At 36.3% G+C, this 18,738-nt stretch overlaps 2 protein-coding genes across 2 annotated transcripts; one reads left to right on the top strand and one right to left on the bottom strand.

Annotated features, from left to right (window-relative positions):
* The first annotated feature begins 809 nt into the window (after window positions 1-809).
* On the top strand, window positions 810-3,772 carry LOC147857834 (5'-AMP-activated protein kinase beta-2 subunit protein). Its single transcript, XM_087327770.1, has 2 exons — window positions 810-945; window positions 3,384-3,772. Exon 2 carries the CDS (start codon window positions 3,393-3,395, stop codon window positions 3,705-3,707), a length of 315 nt encoding a protein of 104 aa, XP_087183896.1. The 5' UTR covers window positions 810-945; window positions 3,384-3,392; the 3' UTR covers window positions 3,708-3,772.
* A 1,473-nt stretch (window positions 3,773-5,245) lies between these two features.
* Window positions 5,246-12,619, bottom strand: LOC147857833 (protein MEI2-like 5). Its single transcript, XM_087327933.1, has 14 exons — window positions 12,339-12,619; window positions 11,573-11,917; window positions 10,305-10,588; window positions 9,795-10,213; window positions 9,541-9,699; window positions 9,325-9,441; window positions 9,094-9,245; window positions 8,627-8,718; window positions 8,100-8,486; window positions 6,930-7,599; window positions 6,736-6,820; window positions 6,491-6,559; window positions 6,110-6,289; window positions 5,246-5,929 (listed from the first exon to the last, which is right to left on the bottom strand). Exons 3-14 carry the CDS (start codon window positions 10,552-10,554, stop codon window positions 5,807-5,809), a joined length of 2,703 nt encoding a protein of 900 aa, XP_087184059.1. The 5' UTR covers window positions 10,555-10,588; window positions 11,573-11,917; window positions 12,339-12,619; the 3' UTR covers window positions 5,246-5,806.
* Window positions 12,620-18,738: the final 6,119 nt, after the last annotated feature.

Here is an 18,738-nt window from a genome sequence, read left to right as displayed (position 1 = left end):
CGTGGATCAACTTCGATTAGCTCATGGGGGGACATACATGGGGTTGATTGTTTGTGCCTTTACGTGTGTTTGACTCTATACAATAGTCTCTCGCGGTCTCTCCGCAACATGCATGCAAACATACATATGTACGTACGTGCATACATACATAGACACACACACACACATGCATACATAGACACACATGCATACATACATACACACACACATGCATACACACATGCATGCATGCATGCATGCATGCATGCATGCATACATACATACACACATACACACACACACACATACATACATACATACATACATACATACATACATACATACATACATACATACATACATACATACATACACACATACATACATACATACATACACACATACACACATACACACACACCTACACACCTACATACACACACAACCCCTACATAATACATACATGCATGCATACATACATACTTACATATACATACTTACATATGTACATACATACATACACACACCTACATACACACACACAACCCCTACATAATACATGCATGCATACATACGTACATACACATACTTACATATGTACATACATACATACATACATACATACAACACACACACACACATACATACATACATACACACACATACTCCTACATACATACACACACACACACACGTACATACATACATACATACATAACATACAGAGAGAGAGAGAGAGAGAGAAAAGAGAGAGACAAAAGAGTACCCTGTTCTCTCTCTCTCTCTCTCTCTCTTCCTCTTCTCTTCTCTACACACTACACACTACCACTTTCCTCTCCTCTCTGTGTCCCTCTCGGAAGAAAGAAAGAAAGAAAGAAAGAAAGAAAGAAAGAAAAGCTTCTCCTCCGCAGGCTATGGCGTTCTCTCCCCTCAAATGAACCTTCTTGGCTCCTTTCATTTTTTACGGTAAACGCTCTCTGTCCCTCTCTCCCCCTTTCTAATGGATCTTTCTCCGTCCTCCCTTTTACCCATGTTTTTAATACTACTTCCTTCATCCAGCCCCTTCCTACTTTTAGACACATTTTTTAGCACCGCCTTTCACCTGTTTGGTACCTTCCTGCTACAATTTATGGTCTATCTATTTCTTATATGCAAGTTAGTCGTTCGTTTCTTCATTCATTCCCTCAAGCTACCATTACATCCTTCCTTCATTGTGATGTTATCTTGTTGGAAATGATTGATGTTCTTCTTCCATTTTGATTTCAATTTGTAGGACATGGATGGATTTCTTCTATCATCCCTATGTTAACATCTTGTCTTCTTCGTCATCTTGCTCTTAATTTTGCAGGAAATGGATTAATCCTTTCCTTGGTCTTTACTTTAATTTATCGGATATAGATGCTTTTTATTCTTCTTCATTCTACGTTTAACTTGTTGAAAAACGGATGATTTTTCATCTTCTTCATTCTGATGCGAACTTGTTGCAAATATATGCGTTTTTCATCATTTAGTGTCTAATTGCTGGATACGGATGGTTTTCTTTCTGGTTAAATTTTCTTCGTTTTGCTTTTCATATTTCTAAACTCGAATGTTTTTTTATTGTTAAATTGTTAAAAATGGACCTCTTTCCCCCTTCATTCTGATGTTAACCTGTAGGAAATGGATAGCTTTTTCTTCATATTGCTGTTGATTAGCTGGAATTGGATGGTTTTTGTCTTTGTTTTGCTGTTGATTTGTCTGTACTGAATGATAATCTAGGCTGCCTCATTGTTGTACTTGCATCCTATAGAATATTGTCGTCTATATATATGTATGTATGTATGTATGTGTGTAATGTGGTGTAGATGAACGATTGACATATGTTTGGTACCCATGTTTGCATCCTATAGAATATTCTTGCTTATTTATACATACATACATATATATACATACATACATACATACATATATATACATACATACATACATACATACATATATATATATATATGTCTATGTATCATGGGGTCTACCTGATAGAATGTATTGATCGATCTGTTCAAGGACTTGGATGAGAACTTCAAAGTTTGAGATATGATTCCGTCCCATGGACCCATGAATCTTAAGGTATTGCCCTCGAACTTGAGCAGAAGTGTTCAAGTTTACATTTCAATATAAGATGGTCTGTTTCAACTTTGACGGTTGATCCCAATAGAAGATATATCCTAGTTTGCATTTCAAGATAAGATTAATCCCAATATTCAAGATAAGCTGGAGAGTAAGCTCACAATTGAAACTGGTTTAAAGATTTACCTTCTCAAAGCAACCATGACAATAAGAAAATAAACTTCTACATTCTGCTGTGTCATCTAGAAAAATTATTGCAACTATAAGATTTGAACCCTGGTGCACAGGTTAATAAGAAGGAAAAAACTCTGAAATACTTCCGAGTTTCTCTTTCTTTCCCCAAATGCCCTAGTTCAACCCTGAAGGAGCAACCATATATACTAGAGCAATTATAGGTTCACCGTTCAATTCATCCCTTATTTCCTATTATATTTTCTATTTTGAATTATAGGTCAATTCGTCCCTGTTTTCTCTCTTTCAGGGTTTAACCTAGGGTGTGGAAATAACAAAAAATTAGGGGTATTTGGGAGTGTTTCCGTAATAAAATTATGTCTTGTCACCAGAGTAACTGAATGCAAAACCAAAATATAGACAAAAAGATAGTAAACTCAACTGAAGCAGAAATTCTTTGTGAAAGCTAAAAAAGAATTTAAATGATGTGCATATACTAGTGCAGAAGTATGAAGGCAAAACAAATAGGCAAAGAATGCTGCAAAGATGATGGTGGAGACTGCTGCCAATATAGTATATCATGGCTGGCCATTAGAATCACCACTTCTGCTTCGCATTTAGAGTTGCTGCATATGCACTTATGTCTTGCATCCAAACAAGGTTAAGCATTTGATATTAGCTTCATTTGCCTCCTTAGGTGTATGTGTATTTGATTGAAATTGGCTTCACTAAGTCTCCCTCTAGGCTCTTTTGGTAATAACGATGAAGTGCATGCATTGTGAAATGTGCGATCCTAGTGTTTGTGTCTGTCATTTTCAATCTGGTTATGTTATTTTCCACTTCACTGACCCCTGATATTAGAATTTGTGATTGCGGACCTCATATATGCGTCTCAAAGTTGATTAATATATAGCTTCGTTTATGGACCTATATACAGGCCTTCAATTTGAAGGCCAAGGCTAAGGTTTCATTAAAAAACAAATCTGAAACCTGGGACGACTTTAGGGTTTGTGTTGTAAATGATGCATATTAAGACAATGCTTTCACAATTGTGCTTTAGCATATAATGTCTTGTTTTGTAATACAATTTGGCCTATAGTTATCTCAAGATGCTATTTTATTAACAGGAGCCTGTTATGGAGAGTATAAATGCCGCTGCAGGATTTGAAGTTCCCGGTTCTCCAGATGATACATATGATAATCCCTTCCCTGGAATAGACGATGAGTCTAAGGAGCCTCCATCCATTCCTCCTCATCTTCAGCAACGATCATTGCTAAATGTACAACATGATGATTATGGCAATACAACGTCAAAGCCTCCACATGTTCTTCTAAACCATCTTTACATTGAGAATGGAGAAATTGCTAAATCTGTCCTTGCTCTTGGTTTAACTCATCGTTATCGAGCGAAATATGTCACTGTTGTATTATATAAACCTATTCCAAGGTAGTTGGTGATGGTGCCTCTGTCTTTGTTCATACATTTTACAACCAATTCCATGTATTTTGAGAAGTCTATTTTGGGCATCTTTACTTTTGCTTATTTTCCTATCTTCCTGGAGTACGTGGCTCTTCGGCATATACTAATGTATGATCTCCAAACTCTACTTATAAATTATATGTGAGAGGAATACAGTTGGAGATGTAAGTAGCTAAAATATCGTTTTAACAGTCCAATAAAAATGGAAATCTTAAAAAGGTAATGCTGCCGTTGTTTTTATTTAATGTTGGAAATGTGAAATTAATTCGTTACTAACCGGGTTTGATCAATTATTTGATTATTTTGTTCCAATTCCATTGTGATGCAATTTTGGAAAAGCTATTGGTTATTATGGTTGTCTGTTATCAGTAAAATGAGTGAACTAGGATAGTATCTGACATTGTAATCTTCTCGAACAATGTGTGGCATGTAGAATTGCTGAAATCTGTATTGTTGTTGATAAGCTTCACTTGAATTAGAGCGCATAAGTAATATTATTTTCTCTAGAATTGTCTAAATCTGCTGAAAATATGGTTGTGCGAAAACTAACCATTATCCTTTTTACAGGCATATGATTCTTTGAGGTGGTATATGGAATGTTTGTTTTTATTTATTTATCCCCAAAGCTAATTCCTTGTAGAAATGTATGTGCTGGCTTATGAAAATTCAAATAAGCAAGAAAAGTGAAACGACATTCTAGAATTGAACAATGCAAGCTGGAAGTCATATACTTAGTCTTGAGAAGTATACATTTTTGAAGTGTCATTTTAGTTTAGCCATGAGTCTGGTCCATCCTCAAAAGAAAAAATATTGCCATATATTAATGTTTAATATCATAATGACATGCACCTAATTCATATGCCAAGTTGTTGAAAAAGTGGAGCGTTCTGTATTATTGTTTAAGGCATATATCTAAAAGTCTATTATTGGTTGTTTTAAGTCTACATCAAGAAATTGTAAGTGGCACAACCAATTTTATTAATTTATTTCTCCAGTCATGGGATTTCAATACAATAAGCTCAACTATAAATGGATTCTAATGTCATCTATGGATTTCAAATGTGACCTAGTAATTCAAAAAACTTAACTTTGCTATTTAAAGTTATGTTCGATGCAAAGTACATAAAAGAACTCCAAACACATTAATCTTGAAGGCTAGATGAATAGTCTGGATGTATATATATTTGAAATACAGCACATCCTTAACTTCCCTTCCAAATGAGCACACATTTCATCAGGGATTTGCAAAATAGAAATTAAAATAAAAAAGAAAACATAAACGTGACTCAGAGAGGAATTGGTAACATCACAATAGCAACTCATCATGTGGTCCAGAATACAATGTAATGTATGCTGTTTTTCCACTAGATTGTAATGGCTATTTATTATTTTAGAGACATTTTTAAAACATCCATTAGGAAACAAGGCCAGATATTTCTAAGAAACAATAGTCATATTACCCATGACGAATACTACAGCATCTAAAAACACTATTACATTGCAAGTCTGGTCTGAAAGGAGAAATGTTTTTTCCCGTTAAAACAAAACCAAATACAACAAAAAAGACAAGCTTTTTCCTTAGAAGCCTTTTTTTAAAAATGGCATGGCAATGTTTTTACCATCAAGAACTAAAAACCCCAAGTTCAATGACAACAAAAGTCACTCCTCAAATGCAGCTGTACAATTCAAAGAGAGTTCCCGAGCCTCAATCTATACACATATTAAAGGTGCGCCTTTTCAAAACCTTTTGATGATGCCTCAAGCTCGAATCCACGTCCACCTCTTTACATACAAAAGCTGGTTTCCACTTGATAAATTAACCGTTATATACTTTTCCCATACACTCATACATATGTATGTATGGTCATAGAATGTTGTTATTTTCGTATTACTACAAAAGGTTGTCAAAAAAGGGGGCCTTCTTGTGTTGACAAGCGAGAGCCCACTATATATACCACCTTGTAATTTTTTTTTACACATCTACAAAGCAAGAAATAGAACTGATGACGTCGGACGTAAATGGAAATGACCCAAAAATCCTTGGGCAATTTAGTTGATTAATCAATCAAATTATTTGTCGGGAGAATTCGAACTCAATGTTGAGTTAGAACCACCCTCATCTTGAATATCGATTATATCTGCCGCATCACCCACCACCAATGGCTTCGTGCCAATTTCGAGGTATATCAGTTCCTGGTAAAATCCAAAAAACCAAGATACAACATTGCAGAAAAGAGGGAAAAAAAGAAAATAGGAAGAAAGCACAAGCAATAAATAAGGAAACAATAGAGAATACGAATCTGCAGCTCTCCTAAGAATGAACATGCTGTTTGAATAGATGTAGCTATTTGATTTCAGTATACAGATCCTTACCTGCTCATTGTTCTCAGAGCACTCGGAATTGAGGAGAATGGGTCGGCATCTCTTATCCTCATTCATGAGGCTCGAGTTTTGGAAATGTGCAACCAACGCCATTTTTCCTTGTATTCGAGCATATGCCAATGACGCCACCTTCTCGCTATTGAATTTCTCCCACTTTTTCCCATTGAAAGACTGACATTTAAAGAAAGCAAAAAAGACAAAACACAGAAGGATATTTAATTCATGTAGAACCTCTTATTGAAAAACAGAAATCACTGTCTTGTCTCATCTTTAATCAACATTTAAATCCCTTTGTCAATTATATTTATTTTTTACTGAGACTTTTGAATATTTCATCAGCAATTGTTATGTTTCTTTTTCCAATATTTATACCTGATAAAGGGGAATTATGTGTTGCGGAGAAGTCATGTTTATAAAAGCATACCCTACATTGCACTTGTTCTGAAAAAGAGAAGTAACTTCATGTTAACGGAAATATATAAATACACCACAAACAGAACTAGTACAAAGATGGTGCATACAATCGTTCATCGCAATTGGGATGTAAAAGATACAGAAAAACAATTAACTATTATATCAATATTGACCATACGCCATGTTTGCATCAGTAGATTTACCTTGAAATCAATAGGTAGATACAAGAAATCGTACATGCCTTTGTGATTCTCGTCTATGGCAGCTAAGAGCATCTTTGAAGTGTATCTGGTCAGAACACCACTCAATTCATCAAAAAAAAATATGAATTCAATTAAAGCATATGAAAATGAAAGCAAGCATATAGAAAAACAAATCATGGGTTTCGTTTTTTTACTTATTTGGTATGTTCTTTATCATGAGAGTTGTCCGATTATCTTCACCCCGTAAGATGCGATCAATATCAAGTTGAAATTGCTTCTTGTTGTCAGCCTGAGAGACACTGTTGTCGATACGTCGAATACGTCCACGATCACCAAGCATGTCAAAAGGACTTCCTATGACTATCCCATTCGGTGGGAACATGGGTCCTCTACGATGAGGTGGCATCGCACTCAGGTTCGGAGAAGTGCCGCTCTCAAAAAACCCATTAGATGTTATTGTACTGTGAGATCCTAACAAACTCATCATTCCACCTCCAGCAGTGTTCATGGAACTCGTTGGACCAGGAGCAAAAAAGGTGGCATCAGGAGATTCACGCACATAAGCGAATTGTCTTTCAAGAAAAGAAGGATCGCCTGATGGAGCAGATCCACCATGATGTCTATGGGAATGAAATCCGCTATTGACATAATGTGGATGATTCCTTGCATATCCAAAAGGTTGTGATCGTGCATGTCCCACATGGTTGAAGTTGGGTCCCATGGAGGAAGAGTTTGACCAGACCATTGGTGAAGAGTCCTGCTGGAAGGTGGTGCTAGAATTACCCCAGAGAAACTGTGGTCCTGATAATGATGCACTTCCAACAGATCCTGAATGCAGTCCTTGACCATTTGACATCCCCGGGCCTGTATTCAAACATAACCAATCAAGCAGATTAGGCCAATAAGTCGCACATCAGTTTAGTACCCTGGTTTCATCTATAAGCACATTATTTTGATATCATATTTCATCTATGCGCAGATTAGTTTAGTACTCTGTTTTTATCTACGAGCACACTAGTTTAGTACCCTGATTTTATCTATATAGTATAAACACAGTAGTTGAGTACCCTGTTTTATCTGTGAGCACATTATTTTACCACCCTCTTTTCATCTATGAGCACATTATTTTCGTACCCAATTTCTATCCAGCGGGAGATTAGTATGCTGTTTATATTATTTTTCTATAAGCATATTTCTACCCTATTTTTCATCCATATAGAATAAGCACATTTGTACCCTGTTATAATCTATAAGTGCATTTGTACTTGGTACCTGTTATAATCTATAAGAACACCTAGCACTGTGTTTTTTATTATCTATCTCACTAAGGTCTCTGCATTTTCATATAGAAGCACCAATATTACCTCCGGGGGCATGTTCAAATAAAGAAAGTTCACTACTTGTCCTCGGAAGCCTCAAGCTTTCATTCTCAGGTCCATTAGGTGGAACCCTTATGGCAGTCGATGTTGAAGGATTAAAGAAGGGCATTACGGCATTACTGTACTCGGGCAGAGAGTGAGCATGATGGGACAGAACTCCTTTCACTCCAAGAGAACCAGGCTGAAGAGAAGCTAAACCTACATCAATCTGAGTACTCCGCCCCAAGTGACTACCAATTGTCCCAACTCGAGGAATTGGTAAATTCGGAAGGTTTTTGTTTGTGGGTACAGAAGTGCCGAGTGGATGATGAAGAGGTCGGTGGGAACCACTCTCAAGAGAACTTCCAAAATGTCCCCAAGAAGAAAAATGACCTGTATATAATCATTAATGACTTGATCAAAACTGAAACAACTGGAATCAAACTCATAGACGTAATTTTCTACAACAAATTTTTATCCTGTAGAGTAATTTGTATTCAATGATAAATATATATGCAGAGAGAGAGAGAGACCTGGAGGAGAGTTTGTTATAGGCGAACTTGACTGCTGCCGATACAATCGTATATCATCTTGATCAGTGTCCTGATTTAGTTGCTGCATCAAACTGAGTAGAAAACAAATGCTTATTACATGTGCCAGTGCAGAAAAGCTACACAACATGCATTGATGCACAGAGAAATAGGTATATGATGCATACGAGCATAGGCATGCATAAACAATGGATGAAATGGTGATCCATGTGGGATGCAAGTTGGTTTTCAATATACAAAGAAATAACACCTGCATGGATGTTCATGTAATCAAATCCTACAGTCTTAAAACCTCCAATGGATACATGAAAGGCTCTCCATCACTCAAAACAATAGCATCACTTGGTCAAGTAGAAACCATGCTCTAAAATACTATATAACTATATTATATACATACTGAAAAGCATGTATACACTTTTAGATTAATATTAAAAACTAGAATTGTTTACCTCCTCCTTGCACCACCAGGGCGACTTGGCTCTAGCTTAATTCGTTTTCCTGCAATATCACTCCTATTCAATGCTCTTAAAGCTCCTTCTGCTGCTCTGACATCATAAAACTCGATGAACTTGTGGTGACGCTTGTGAGGAGTCTCGCGGATCTGTAGATGCAAAGGAACTCCATAAGCTTTAAAATGTCTTTGGTATTTGAAATGCAATATAAGCTTAAAATGTGCATACCTCTTTTACTTCGCCATAATGCCCAAATATTTGACGAACCTCCTCATTTGAGACAGATGCATCTAGATTAAATACTACAAGAGTCCCCTGATTGATATCCTTATCAGATGGGTTATCCTGTGTCACAGACGATATCAAACTGTCATTACCATTTTCTGAAATGTTTAATTCACAAAAATCCAAAACAAAATGAAAACAATTTCAATACCTCCATACCTTTGGAATTGAAAAATGTATATCAAGTTTCCTACGCCTCAATGGTTTATTTTGTAGTGCACGCATGGCACTACGAGCTGCTCGAATGTCGTAGTATGAGATCATGACAAAGCCACGATGCTTGCATGCCGTATAAAGAGTTCGAATGTCACCGTATTGCTATCCCAACCAAATCAAGAACATATTTAGTTTCTCGCTCTAAAAGGATTATGCATGGCATAGGTTCACACAAATGGTTTGAAGTAGTTGAATACCTCGAATAAACTTCGGAGTTCAGCATCCTCAACATTACTATTGATGTTCCGGACAAAGAGGGTTCTTGAGGGATGCTCTCCATAAGGATGCTCACCAACAACGGATCCAGGCCCCGTTGGTGAGGGGCTGTGAAAATTTGCTAACCCATAAAATCCGTCTAATCTGCTCATGTACATACCAAAACTTTCGTGGGATTCACCATCCATCTCCAGGCCACCACCACTACTGAACAAGTCATCCTCATTCTCGTCAATCATATATTTCGCAAAACCGGAAGTTAGTCCAGCAAGAAGCTCATCGTCGTTTGGCAGAATGTCTCCAATAGCCCTTGATATCATCTCTTGATCAAGAGGCTCCTCAGCATCCCCTAGCTCTACTTGTAGATCATCTGACTGGTCGATACTTGAACTGATTGTTACTGTTCACAACATAGCTTACGGTTTAAAACTAATCAAATCAATGCATACAATCACAGAGCTTCTGATTATAAGTTTTTTTTCTGCACTCACATTTCTCATTAAGAAGTGCTGGTAATGAGCTCGAGAAACCTTTCAATTCAACATGTTCTTCCAGGAGAGAACTCAACATATCATCAGAAGAATCAATATCACCTTGGTTCTGAGCCATATCTCTTGCTTTACTCCAATCAACAGAAGACAGACTTGACTTCCTTTCTGGGCCAACAAACCATTTTGATGTACTACTTGAACTTCCATTCGGAAGATTTGAATCCACCACAAAACTATCTTTGTCTGTCATTCTAGAGATTTAAAAGAAATGTGGCAATGAATTTCTGCAACAAATGCAACCAACAGAAGGTAATCAGAATTTTAACTCCCACTTACACAAGAAAGGAGATCCTAAGACAATTAACAACATAATATGCAAGTTTGGTAAGGGTTTCAATAATTGCTACATGTTTGTGTTTTAAGGTTTTACCACTGTATACATGCATATCTATGGTTTCAAACCTTGTCATAATTAAAGGATTTTATTAGATATGTTGATGAACTCGGCACTGCATATCACTTTGTTGATGGTTTCAAACCTTGTCATAATTAATGGATTTTTTTAGATATGTTGATGAACTCGGCACTGCATATCACTTTGTTGATGGTTTCAAACCTTGTCATAATTAATGGATTTTTTTAGATATGTTGATGAACTCGGCACTTCTTATCACTTTGTTGATGGTTTCAAACCTTGTTAATGGATTTTATTAGATATGTTGATGAACTCAGCACTACATATCACTTTGTTAGAAACTGACCTCAATCACACATCTCTCACATTCAATTCTACAGTTAATAACAAATTCTTTATTAGTTGAAAATCAGATTACTCCATCCAGTCACTCAAAAATTTGATTAACCCTGACTTATCAGAGCCATAATGATTCGGTCTATCTTTGGACAAAGGATCAAGATGACAATCAAACATGCTACAACACCAGCCAAATGGCTGCCTTTCTCAATCCTGACCACTACATACATTCATAGAATTAGGGATTAGTCCATAATGGAATCATACAGATTGTCACATGCTAATGGGTCCCAAGGAAATAACCTCATTTTCAAATGGGCTCTTTCAAATTAGAGTCCTGATTGTAATTGAAATATATTGAGCTTTAAAAACGCACAGAAGACAATTTGGATTTCCTTCGCAATAGGGTTGTGATTACAATTGAGATTATTTCAACTTCAACAAAAAGAGAAACATACACAAGATATTTAATCTTCATCAAATAGACACTATCGAATTAAATATGAAATCTGACCTGAGAAGATAGTATGTAGCTGATATCAGAAAATGTGCACGCTGACCTTCCATCAAAGAGCTCCTAGGCCTTTGACCCCTTAACATAATTTTCATCCATGTCCTCTCATCTTTTGCTGACTTCATGAACACCATGTGATCTTCAACTCCATTCAACGGTGAGAAAATCCTGATTCTTTTACATCCCTTTAAAGCAAACGTGACCTTGATAGATGTATATTTAATCAAAATGTTGATATTACTGATGACCAATTATTATAAATTTTGTATATGCCCTAAGCTTGATGACGAAGACCAGTTATTATTATGGATTTTCATATAAACCAATCATCTTCTTTCCTGATTCCTGAAGAAACAACATACACCCAAAACAATTAGCAAACAAAATATGTATGCATTGTTAGGGTTAAATTTTAATCAATATATGTATATAATTTCTTCTTCGGTGATCTATGAGGAAATTGGGGGGGAAAGGGGTAAAAATAGCACACTTGTTATGCATTGCTTGAGGTTGGATTAAAAGCATCTTAAAAAACTACACCTTAACATTAAGGTAGAAATCATGTGCTCTGTTGTGGGAACAGATAGATCATGATTAAATTGAAGGTTAGAAAATGATTGAAAAGAATTTATAGGGTGAGGCAAAAGAGTAACATAGGATTGAATCAAATAGTAGTGAGAAAAAGGAATGGAATACAGCAAGAATTTAATAAATGAGCACTGATATCAGACGAACGAGGAGAAGAAGAAAAGGTAAGGTCACTTACGTTATAATCGACGCCCCTGAGAATCATCAGAAAACAAAATCTGTTCTCAGATATGGAAATCAATTAACGCCATTTGAAATCACGGTAATAAAAATAACATTTTTCAAAATTAATGGAAAATCGCATTAGAAAGGCATTGAACATCGAGAATCCGAAATCAAATATCAGAAAAAAGGAGCACAAGATCTAACGGATGAAATGGGTGCAACCTGGTGAGGAACAGAGAGAAATTGAGGACATCTGGGCGAATGGGATAGGGTAGATCAATGAGGAATTTAAGAAGGGAGGGAGGGAGGGAGGGAGGGAGGGAGGGAGGAAGAAAGAAAGACAAGGAAGGAAGGAAAAGGATACGTAAGAAGAAGCTTAAATTAGACTGATACGGCACGAGAAGGGTGAGGAGCCCACCATAGCTAGAAGCTAGCAATGGGAGATTGGAAGGCAGGGGTAGAAGAAGAGGGGAAAACCCACAAAGGAGATGGTCTCTGATCTCTAATCCGAGCTATGGTGAGATGGAGGTGAGGGGGGGGGGGGGAATCAGAGAAGAAGAAGAAAAAGAAGAAGAAAAGGGATGGGTGTGTTCTTTTTGTTTTTGTTTTTGTTTTGGGTTAATTTACATAATAGCAGAAAACAGGGGATGAGCTCTTCTCTGAGTTTTCTTTAATTCCAGAGGGTACCCCTGGAAGAGAGGAAAAAGGCTGGTGGACACCCACCCACCACCAGCGCGATTGTTTCCCTGGGAACTCTCTCGTGGACACGGGAGACTCCCTCAGGCTCCCCCCCCCCGTGTGCTTCATTGTGCCAACGATTGGATTTCAATCTTCGTGCTCGATAACTTTAACAACACTGGAACATGTAGATTGCTAAGATAACCCTTGGGCGATTTGTCGTGAACATATATAGATCTGTGTGTTTCACACATAAAAGGCAGGTTCGTAAGTATATATGTTCGCACTCGGACATATTTGCATGATCAACTTATCACGAGAGAGAGGGAGAGAGAATGTGTGTGTGTTGGTGTATGTGGGGTGCGTGAGATAGGGTACACAGGTTGCTATCATTTTGCTGAGGTCAAATTTATGCATGTGTGCTCGCATATCGGCTCAACTCTTACCGTGAAAGACACACGCACATAAGAAGAGTATTTCACTTGATCTTTAAGCTAGCATGTGTAGTTCTTACCTGGCCACAAAGCATGTGCGTTTCAAATTTGATTCTTCGTTCTCAAATATCACCAAAGAAGACAGAAGAGGGAGGGGGGGGGGGAGCAATGCAACTTGCAAGCGCAAGTGAGGAAATTGCATATCATTGACGTGTCTTGTAAAGTAATAGTTGGTGTGAATTTCTTATGACTCTTCATCCTTCTGCACACCTTACCTACGTTACTTGCTCCTTACCTTTTGGAGCATCCAACAAGAAACATACATTTTCATATGCTTAGCTTTTCCTTAACCAACTTGTTTTGTCCATATTTGCATAAGGACATGTCCTCCTCAAAAATCACAACGCACTTCTACCTATGACATTCCCATCATTTCGTCTCTCTCTCTCTCTCTGGGTGGGCCTTCTTCCCCCCACGATTCGCTTAGCCAAATTTAAGATTGTTGCCTTTCTTAATTTGTCGCTTCATTGTTTTAACTGATGTGTATGAATCCTCCACTATGTTCTCCTTATTCGAGGGATAAAGGCTTCCAATTTTTGAACCTTGTGAATTTCATAACTAAAATGCCCATACATACATATTACATGTATTATACATAATATAGTATTTATTGTGTATGGAGAGAGAGAGAGCGAGAGAGAGAGAGAGAGAGAGAGATGAGAGAATGTCACATACTATGCATAAAGTAACATTGAAAGAAAAAACAAACATATATCCATGTGTATGCACATAATTCTACATCCTTGATAACCGACGAGGTATTTTGTTGATCAATGTGCATTCTATAATCAGTTGTGCAATGCGTGTTGGTGGACTTTTTTGGTCTTTTTTGTCATTACTATGAAGAAGTACCAATACTCTTTCCTACATTTCCCCTTGACCTCCATAGTTTGTTCTCTTGTGCATATTATCGTGAGTATATAGAATGCCTTGTATATTATCAGCGGTCGTGATCTCCTTCTACTCAAATGTGTAATATTAAATGGATTAATATAAGCATTACCGAACTCACTCCCTCATAGTCTCTCACTTATCACAAAACCTACAATGGTTCACATCTAGATCTAGAACATCTAAGAGTTATTCTCTTCTTACCAAGATCATTATTGTTGTTTGTGATCAGCATGTTTGTCGCTCTCTATGTTGTTGAGACATCTACCATGGAGATATATTTATATATTGTTAATAGGATAGAATATATGTATGTGAGACATGTGGACTATTATAAAAAGAGAGTAATGTTTTTTAGGTTTATTATACATGTGGGCTTGAGTAAAGAAGCTATATCAAGTTTCATTTAAACCATCGCTCTCTTAGTAAAGCATGTTCCACAAGCATCCATGTGACAACAACCATTTCCACCTATTACATGTGGCCCACGCATATTTTTCTTACTCGATCATTTATTATTCCCAAGCAAAATGAATGCAAGGACAACTACACACTTTAAATTATCATGTGATTTCCATCTATTATTGATCTCCCCATTGTGCGCACCCTTCTTTTCCTTCTTCACTTAACTCAATAAATAGGAAGGGACAAATTAGACTCTCCCTTTTCTTCTTTACCAACGAGTCATCTAACGAAAACAATGTGCGTTACCTAGTTACGTTGGAAGGTTGTCTAGAGATGAGCTAGTGTTCATGGTACATGAATTGGATCGATAATGGATCATATACTTGTTGGTCAGGACACTTGGGATGAGAGGGATGTTTTGCCCAAATTTATGTATGATGATATATCAAGTTCACTTTTGAGGTGAAAGCATGCAACTGGTTGCCATGAGCCTGCTTAAAGACATTACCACATATCCAACGACCATAGAAATGAGATATAAACCAATGGAAGCACACCAAATGATTAACTAAGAAATGTCACATCTTTTTAAGCGATTATAAAAATTCAGCACACACTGAAATATGTTAAGATTCTTGATGACTGAAAAGTTTTTCTAGTTTAGAGTGTAGTAGAAGCATCATTTCGCTTTTAGACTAGCCTACGGCAAGATTAATATAATATATATGTGTCATAATGTAGTTTTATGTGAGGAATTGACTTTCACAAACGAACAAATACTCGGTATGTTTTACAACTATATCCCAAATTGCATGCCCTTTTAAAGCAATAACTTTATACGAAAGAGTTGCCCACCTTACACTATGATGCCCTTCTCTAGAGCCTTAACTTTCTTCAAAAACCATGCAAAGTGCCTCATGAAAGAAAGTCCCTCACAAGTTGCACCATGAAAGAGATAAAAAAGCATTCAAATGTAATCTAGAACTGGAGACAATCATTAATTCATCTCAAAAGGTCTCAAATGCTTTTTTTATTACTTCATAAAGGAATCACTTCTACCACAATTCTTGAACAATGCATAACGTATAAACAATGGCTTTGTAATCTTATGATATTTGTCAACGCGCCATGATTCACTATACTAATTCTAATGATCATGTTATATATCGATGGATACACAAGCAAGCTTTGGTTCCTTGATATGTCATATCAATTTTTTTTTACTTGATATGCAAAGTAATTATGTCCCGTGAAATGCCTTACTTTGCCCCATAGCACCTTTGGATTTTTTATTTTATGACCAACTCAAGTTATTTCATAAGATTCGTTGCTTTACAAGTACACACATACACGAATGTAAAGATCTCATTCTCTCTATCACATTTGTGTGTATATTACATGCAAGTGATATTCTTTGTCAAATTTAGAGCCTCGTACCATGGTGCTATATGATATACTCAAATAACAAAGTATGCAAAATCTTCTTGTTGTACAAATAAGAATGAGAATATGACACTACATATAGAATATGTACATTTACCGGTTCAAAACTAGTGTGTACATATCTTACATGCATTATCAATCAATCACATGGCAAGTGTAAACTCTTTTCTTGCTACATGCATGGATTAAAATTTTGGTTTAAAATGCTCAAAACACATGAACGATGATATTATTGATGTTTTTGATATGATTGTTGATACTTTGGATTTTACTGTTGTAGACATGTCAGTGATTTTATATATTTAAATCTCCTTGCCTCCACCTTGTTTGGTAAATAGAGAAGCATTGTATATGAATATTTCTATTTTAGGCAAGTTCAATCATGATCAATAATCCTCTTATTTACATATGAGAATTTATCTAAGGAGTTTTATAACACCACCTAATGTTATCTCCAAAACGATTTCGTAATAACTTTTATAACTAGGATTCTAAAAACAATAGATTTCTTCATTATCAAGCACCAAGAGAGATTATTGGCACAACTTATGTGTATTATGACAAGGCATGTGAAGCAAAATATGAATGAGTAATTGAGGAAACCTTGCATGTTAGGAGGCTAAATTCTAAATAAAGCCATTGAATTCCATAAATATACAAAACTAAGCTTTCTTGGCATAAATGCCTATGAATTGTTCTCCATAAAGAGTTGCCTAACTATCATACACCTTATCGAAGAGAATAAGATGAAACAAAAAAGTTTCACTAACGATTAGCATGAAAAGAGAGAGAGAGAGAGAGAGAAATCAATGAAGGATAAACATGTCATACGTGGGAAAGGAGAGGAGATAAGAACAAATCAATAAGTTATAGGAACTGTTACACATTGGTCGAGAAGAGAGAAGGTACACATCATCAATTTATTGAAGAGATCATTACTTGATTAGAATGGAAGGAAAATAGAACTCTATATTTTTCAATGACAATCTAATACGGCACCAACTTATGGCCCCACCCATTGGACTAATAACTACTAATAACCCACTCTTCATTACCAACGACGTTGATAAACCTATTCTTCGAATGTAAATCTTTGTTTTGTCTTTTCAACAATCTAAACTTGTATTGCGAGATAGAAGCATGTACTTACAAATATATTTTTTTTATAGTTACAAGTTCACAATAAGAGACTTAATCCTTAACCTCAATATGTTAGATTAGCCATCCACTTGTGATTTGGACACTCTCCAATTGAGAATCTAACTATCAAGCTCTCTTTCCATTTGCATGTTTATATAAGGCACGTGGCCCAACGAGATGAGATGACACGTTCCATAAGAGTTGTCCATGAGATGTGCCATGTCATAATGGTACTGAAGGAGTGTGCTCCCAACTACATGGGAGTGAATAAAGAAGTATTGTGAGATATGAAAGGGCCATGAGGATAATGCGTAATCAATCTTATAATGGGAAAATGTCTAATCTGGCTATGAAGGAATCCCACTCTAGCATCATCAACCGATGAACCTATTGACCTTACAACTTTCTTTGCCAAAGACCTTGCCTAATCTTTGTAGTCCACATCAGAATACCCTCAACTCCTTGCAATTTGAGAAATTCTTATGCAAGTTTAGTCTTTTTGTTTTCATAGCTTTTTCCCTTTCATTTTTTTTCCCAAGACACTTTGCCCAAAAAAGATCCAAATCTTATTAGAATTAAATAGGTTATACTCGGAGAAACCAAATTATAAAATAGGTATACTGGTGCTTAATCAACAAAATTTTAAACTAAATAATATGAATTATGAATATCGACTTTTATGACGAATTCATACATAATCTGATAGAAGATCTATTCAAATTCATATATAATAACATTAAGCCCAATATGAATAAAAATAAAAAGCATATGAATTGCACAACCAATTTTTAAAACAAGCAACAATATAATATTATCCCCATCAAACAAACATATTATATATTTATAAACATCACCACATCATATTTCGTAAAAAATATATCACACAACATAGCTAGCATCCCATTCAACGAGCTCTTGTTCTAGCATTTCTATTATTCAATTGGACACATACGAGATGATTCAATGATCAACTTTGTCAAAATATGACTTTGTGACCATGCCAATTTACAAGGTTTTGGCACAAAGAGACTCGATGCACTCCTTAGATTGATGTATAATACATGTTATGGCCTTCTAATACATGGGCCTAAGAATGTGGTGTCTCGTGCACAAGCAAAACTCAATTATGTGTGGAAAGCATGTTGCCTAAAGGTCTTCCAAGCTTTGGTATGCTCCCCGGAGGAATTGATCATGGATATTTGGTTCGTGATTATCAGTTGCCTACAAGGGCAGTTGGACGAGGTTTGTAACCACACTAACGATGTGGTCACTAACCACTTACGCATCAAGTAGAAATGGAGGAACTACCAAGCCCCATGCTAGCTATTTCTACACACCTCCCACCCTCCCTCTATTGAAGGG

The sequence above is a fragment of the Azolla caroliniana genome, unplaced genomic scaffold (assembly GCF_043228905.1).
Source record: "Azolla caroliniana isolate FFs.n. ecotype wild unplaced genomic scaffold, voAzoCaro1.0.p SCAF_11, whole genome shotgun sequence".
Taxonomy (NCBI): domain Eukaryota; kingdom Viridiplantae; phylum Streptophyta; class Polypodiopsida; order Salviniales; family Salviniaceae; genus Azolla; species Azolla caroliniana.
Note: the sequence above shows the minus strand (reverse complement) of the source record. Positions and strands in the feature narration are given on the sequence as shown.